Source organism: Puntigrus tetrazona, unplaced genomic scaffold (assembly GCF_018831695.1).
Source record: "Puntigrus tetrazona isolate hp1 unplaced genomic scaffold, ASM1883169v1 S000000416, whole genome shotgun sequence".
NCBI lineage: Eukaryota > Metazoa > Chordata > Actinopteri > Cypriniformes > Cyprinidae > Puntigrus > Puntigrus tetrazona.
The window spans coordinates 262,501-268,354 of record NW_025048065.1 but is presented as its reverse complement, the minus strand read 5'-3'; the positions used below and the strand labels follow the sequence as shown (position 1 = coordinate 268,354).

The 5,854-nt window shown below is 41.9% G+C and overlaps 1 protein-coding gene across 3 annotated transcripts in view; it reads right to left on the bottom strand.

The window, feature by feature from the left end:
* Window positions 1-1,103: 1,103 nt before the first annotated feature.
* The window catches only part of ets2 (v-ets avian erythroblastosis virus E26 oncogene homolog 2), a 5,725-nt gene continuing 974 nt past the window's right edge, over window positions 1,104-5,854 (bottom strand). Inside the window, exons 3-10 of one of the 3 annotated variants that reach the window (XM_043231789.1) lie at window positions 5,705-5,854; window positions 5,026-5,130; window positions 4,755-4,955; window positions 4,610-4,675; window positions 4,363-4,527; window positions 3,873-4,121; window positions 2,999-3,117; window positions 1,104-2,545 (exon numbers count right to left, since the gene is read on the bottom strand). The exon at window positions 5,705-5,854 is cut by the window's right edge and continues 49 nt beyond it. In XM_043231789.1, the coding sequence (XP_043087724.1) occupies window positions 2,330-2,545; window positions 2,999-3,117; window positions 3,873-4,121; window positions 4,363-4,527; window positions 4,610-4,675; window positions 4,755-4,955; window positions 5,026-5,130; window positions 5,705-5,854 (1,271 nt within the window). In that variant the 3' untranslated portion in view covers window positions 1,104-2,329. The remainder of the gene's footprint in view (window positions 2,546-2,998; window positions 3,118-3,872; window positions 4,122-4,362; window positions 4,528-4,609; window positions 4,676-4,754; window positions 4,956-5,025; window positions 5,131-5,704) is intronic. The other 2 variants (XM_043231791.1, XM_043231790.1) reach the window with 2 other exon arrangements.

Here is a 5,854-nt window from a genome sequence, read left to right as displayed (position 1 = left end):
GAAACAACAATTATTGGGCAGTTGTCGTCAGATTTCAAATATTAAAATTTAATCGTAAGCTGTGACGTTTTTTTAACAAAGAGATGCCCTCGGCGCCCGAGAGGGGCTTCAAAGATGGCCGCCGAGTGACGCGATCAGTGTTTAGTGACCCAGGGTGAACTAGTTAAACGACTAGTTAAACAGACCTTGTGTGTGTGTGTTTTAAAACAGGTTTAACACAAGGTTTTAAAAAGGTGGATAATGAAGAATAAGCTGTCCAATATAGTTAATTAATTGGAGCATTTCTGGTAAAAAACATGGTTGTGGATGCCTGTGGATGAGGGGGAATAATTAGATGAAAATACACTAGTTTCTAGTAACAGATAAGCTGGGGTTAAGCGTGGTGTCAGTGGCTCTATTGTTAGATTTAGTTTAAATATGTTACAGAACTGGTTACTGAACAGATAATATCAGCTTGGTTCCTGATCCTTTCTCATCTCAGATGGATCATTCTCTGTTTGTCTGGCAATAAATCATCTCTCATGATGTTTGTAATTGGCTTTTAGGGGCATACAATAACACACACACACACACACACACACACTCATTCATCAGTGACGCGTGTGTGTGTGTGTGTGTGTGTGTTTCAGGCTGTATGCAGACGGCAGCTGTGTATGAAGAGCATCGGCTGAGTTTCTATCAGGAGTGTTGACTCAGCTGTGTGTGTGTGTGTGTGTGTGTGTGTGTGTGTGTGTGTGTGAGAGAGAGCTGCGGGTTAAACACACTCAACCACAAGCTTCTGTGAGTCACTAAAGCGGCTTTCTAACCAGGGGTCCGGGGTCCACCAGGGGCCTCAAAGTGACTTAAAAGAAAACCAAAACAAGCTTATAAGTTAAAAGAAGTAAAAATGTATGTTAAAAATTAAAAATTATCAAAATACCAGAGTGTGCTTTTAAAACATAGGAATCTCAGTGTACTGAAACTAATAGGTTTCTTCTTATTAGAAACTTATTAGTTTGCTTGCAGTCATATAACTGTTCTTACTACACACACTAACTTCAGACAAACATCTCACACACACACACACACACACACTCACAGAGAAACCGTCTCCAAACGTCACGTCATTTAAAGAGAATTTATTTGTTGATTTTCACAGAGATACTGAACCGCTGGCAGCGTTTACTCATGACAAAGATACACGTCTGAACAGATTCTCATGAATCAAACACACAGATCCTGAAGAACATGTTTCCCCAGGTGTGTGTGTGTGTGTGTGTGTGTGTGTGAGACGCTCAAAACAGCGCTGCTTTGACTAATAAAGGCTTGATAGTAAAGAGAGAAGCTGGCTCTCTTAAAAACACTTGAACAGATCAATAAAAGTCATCATCATAAAACTCTTTTCATATTTCTCTGCAAAACAGACCGGCTCTGAAGAGAACTGTACATAAACCACCGAAACACACACCTCACTTATATACAGACAGACAGAAGGACACCGTGAGGAAGAAATCACACGCTTTCTGTATAAATTAAGATAATAATAAACGTCTTCTTCCTGCGCAGACGTCAGCACACATTGATCCTGAGATCAGAACCAGACAATCATCGTCGAAGGCAGCGTTCAGCTTCAGTCCAGGTTCACCGCATCCTAACTTTGGTAAACGTAAACATTCAGACGCGAAACCTCCACGTCCCTTTGACCTGAGCAGAAACCAGCGGCGCAGGAACACAGAAATAAACTCTTTCCCCGTCAGCGTTCAGGCCGAGCGTGTCAAGGACATTTAGTGTATGAATATCTGAACATGCAATACATCAAAATAAAGATCAGACCCTCTGCTTCCAAAAATAGTCATATAATAATAATAATAATAATCATCTGTCTTATTCTAGCTTCAAGCATTGTTAGCGTCGTGAATATGTAGGTTTCATAAAAAGCAACACTTTGAGCAAAAAGCTGAGAAAAATCGCATTTTTAATCAAACACTACATCAGGATCATATCCAGTAACGTAACCGAAGCAGCAGATGGATCCATCTTCACGCGCTCTCAGACTCGCTGCGGGTTTCTGCGTCTTCCTCGCCGCCGCTTCTGTTTTCGAGCGACTCTGTGCTCGTTCAGGAGCGACCCCTAGAGAAACAGCACTCGGCGCGCGGGGAGGAAAGAGTTCAGAGTTCAGAGCGATCGTCTCTCAGAAAGGCCACCAGAAGGGATTCAAACCTGAAAAAGCGCGTCTCAATAAATCGGCGGCTCAGGACCTCCTGGCCGAGTCAAAGTGTGGGTTCAGGTCAGCGTGAACCGCTCTCTTCAAACACAGACCTGCTCCGAGGTCCGGACGTGGCGTGAGCTCTCAGTCCTCGGTGTCCGGCTGAACTCCCAGCATGCCGTGCAGCTCCTCCACCGTGTATCCCAGCAGGTTCTGCAGGTCGCAGACGAAGCGGTAGACGTAGCGCTTCCCCGACGTCTTGTGGATGATGTTCTTGTCGTAGTAGTAGCGCAGGCCTCGGCTCAGCTTCTCGTAGTTCATCTTCGGCTTGTTCTTCCTCTTTCCCCAGCGCCGCGCCACCTGACGAACACAGACTTCACGTCAACACCAGCAAAGAAAGAAACAAGAGGCTGTGTTTGGGGTCATTCAGCTCCTTTCTCTCTCATCGGTTCGAGGGAGAGGATTAGAGCGATGTGTAGCTAGACTTGTTCTTAGAAGCCTGAAGATGGAGCTTCCTTCAAAATAAATGTTTCCGTGAAAGCCCAGAACGAACAGCTGTTTAAATGCTATATCTCTTGCAAGAGTAGAAATTAGGAAAACCGTATGGCCATTTATTTCATGTAGTGCAGCAGTGTATGAATTATTTATTATCGCTGTTCTTATTATTCTAGTTTAATTTGCCTGAAGCGTGCAAGTGTAGGTTAGACCGAGTTTGAGCTGGAGTTTTTTAAAGTGCATTAGATGCAAGAAAGTGCCAAATAAATGTGTGCCGTTCTGTCTGTTTGTGTGACTCTGAATCTGAGGGCGGCTGACCTCGTCGGGGTCGGTGAGCTTGAACTCCCAGCCGTCTCCGGTCCAGCTGATGATGCTCTGACAGCTCGTGTCGGTCAGCAGCTCCAGCAGGAACTGCCACAGCTGGATGGGGCCACTTCCTGTTGAGCACAAATCATCAGACCTTAAGCACATGGCCATATTTGCTGAAACGCAACACTGGACATTTAGAGACATATATTTTAAATAGATATGTATTATTAATATTAATGCATTGATAAGATTTATAAATGGGCATATTTTAAAACAGAATAATAAATATAGATATGAATTACTGCCGTTTTAAATGTGGGGTTTATACATATAAAATATTCATTTCTACATTATTAATAAAATGCTATATATTAACACTAACAAAAAAAAAAAAAAAAAAAAAAAAAAAAAAAATAAATAAATAAATATATATATATATATATATATATATATATATATATATATATATATATATATATATATATATATATATATATATATATACAAAATTTCAATATTTATCCTTGTTAATGCATACTTTAAATAGGAGTTCAAATAATAAATCCAGATATTAATTTTTAATAAATATTAATAGTTGTTCAAAGCAATGCATATTTTAAATTTAGGTCAAAAAATAATACATTTACATTTTTATTATTAATAACTAATCACTTATATCCATGAATATTTACACTAGAGGTCTACTTTAAATATTGTAATTCTTATTATTAATACATTTTAATAAGTTATATCATCCATTTGAAAAAGGAAAGTATTAAGAAATGTTAACCATTGTTTTTATAATCAATGCATATTTTTAAATCAACAACTTCATTTTAAAGAGTTAATGTTAATGTTTCTGAGTAATGAAGCTGAAGTGTACCGGTGAAGCCGGCGAGGACCGCAGCGGGGATGACCGGCTTGCCCTGCTCCAGCGGCTCGTTCCTCTCCTGGACGTAGTCTTTGAAGGACAGGCCTTGTTTGCCGAGGCCCAGCGGAGCCAGGCCGAGCTCCTCCTCGAAGCTGTCGTAGGACGGGACTCGCTGGGCGTCTGCGAGGGACGAGTGACTTCCCCAGGACCGGAGCACGCTCTCGGAGCCGTCTGCGCTGTCCACGCTCTCCAGAGACGACACTGAGGAGCACACGCCAGCGGCAAGAGCTTACTAAACGGCCTCGCTTCTCCTACTTAACATTTCAAGTCAGTGTTAAAAATGTATTCGTCTTTGAATCACTCATTGTGATTCATCCAGCAATGAATCTAGTGAACCTTGAGTGAGTCGTTGAATCATTCCCTTCATAAATTACAGTAAAAAGAGTTTTAAGAACAGGTCTCCAGACTGAAGGTGTTGGAGTTTGTTCCTGCTGAAGCTGACCTGCGCTCCTCTCCCGGCCGGAGTAGCTGACGCTGACCGTGCTGAGCTGAGGTCTGGGGTACATGGACGCCTGCTGACCCGAGTCCTCGGACGCCTCGAAGAGCTCCCGCAGGAGACTGCCACGGACATCAGGGACCTTCAGAGAACAGTCGTCTAGACCGAGACCTGCTCACACACACACATCAGAGTTATTATACACACACTATTTATATATATTTTTATTTATTTGCAGATGAAGGAGACTTACTGCCGCCGGTCCAGCTGCTCTCAGACGAGCGACTCAAGACTTTGGCCTCGTCGTCCTCCTGACACGCTGCAGGAGAAAACACACGAGTCAGACGAGAGCTGGAGCGTCGGCCCGGTCCCTAGAGGAAGTCTGAATCCTCCCTTACCTCTCATCATCTGCTCCAGGTGCTCCCACAGGATATCTCCCACGAAGTCCGGAGCCAGGTCCAGGAAGCCGTCCTTCCCCAGGTCACACAGCTCCTGCCCGCTCATGTCAAACTTGAAGAAGCTGATGTTGGTCAGACTGAACTCTCCGGAGGCCCAGTACAGCCACTGCAGGACGTGCTGCTTGGTCCACTTACATGGGTCTGAAGAGAGAGCGAGCGTTAGAACACGGCCGAGCGGCTCCGAACAGACCCCAGATCAGCACAGACTCACTGCTGGAGATCCCGCAGACGCGCTGGACCTTGGAGAAGCCGTTGAAGCTGTCCTTCAGCGCCTGACTGACCACAGCTTTACTGCAGGGGGTCAGCAGAGGAACATCTACAGACAACAGCACACAAGCACTCAGTGACTTCTGGACACAGCTATGAACATGGAAACATCTGACAACAAACATTCACATCAATGCATATCTTAAATGAGCATTTATTCCTGATAAATATGACATTCGTGTTTATTCGTATCAATGCATATTTCAAATAAAAATGAGAAACAGTCTACATTTTCATCATTCAGAAATATATATATTAATTATCAATGCCTGTTTGAAATAGAGGTTAGAATAATAAAAATAACTTTTTAATATTAATAAGAACAAAAATAAGACAATATCAATGCCTACTTAAGGTTAGAATATTTCTTTTTATTTAAAAAAAAGGATTAATATTATTTATATTTTTGCCCATTTAATCTAATTACATTTTTATGATTAATAAATAAATGCATATTTATATCAATTCATATTTGAAATAGAGGTTAGAATATGTCTGTTATGTTCATTAATATTAATACCTATTTTAATCAATTCATAATTTAAATCAAAGCATAATTTCCCTTATTCTAATCACCCAATAATAACAAAATAGCTAAAGATATATTGCAGTAGTTTTTGTACCATGTTGGACACTTAATGCATCTAATATGTTCTCCCTCCTGAAGCGTTCTGATAAACTGTGTTTGTGCTGCTTTGATTTACCCTGAGAGAAACAGTCCAGACCGGACGGGACCTCCTGAGCGGCCTGCTCCTCCTCGACCGGATAGAAGC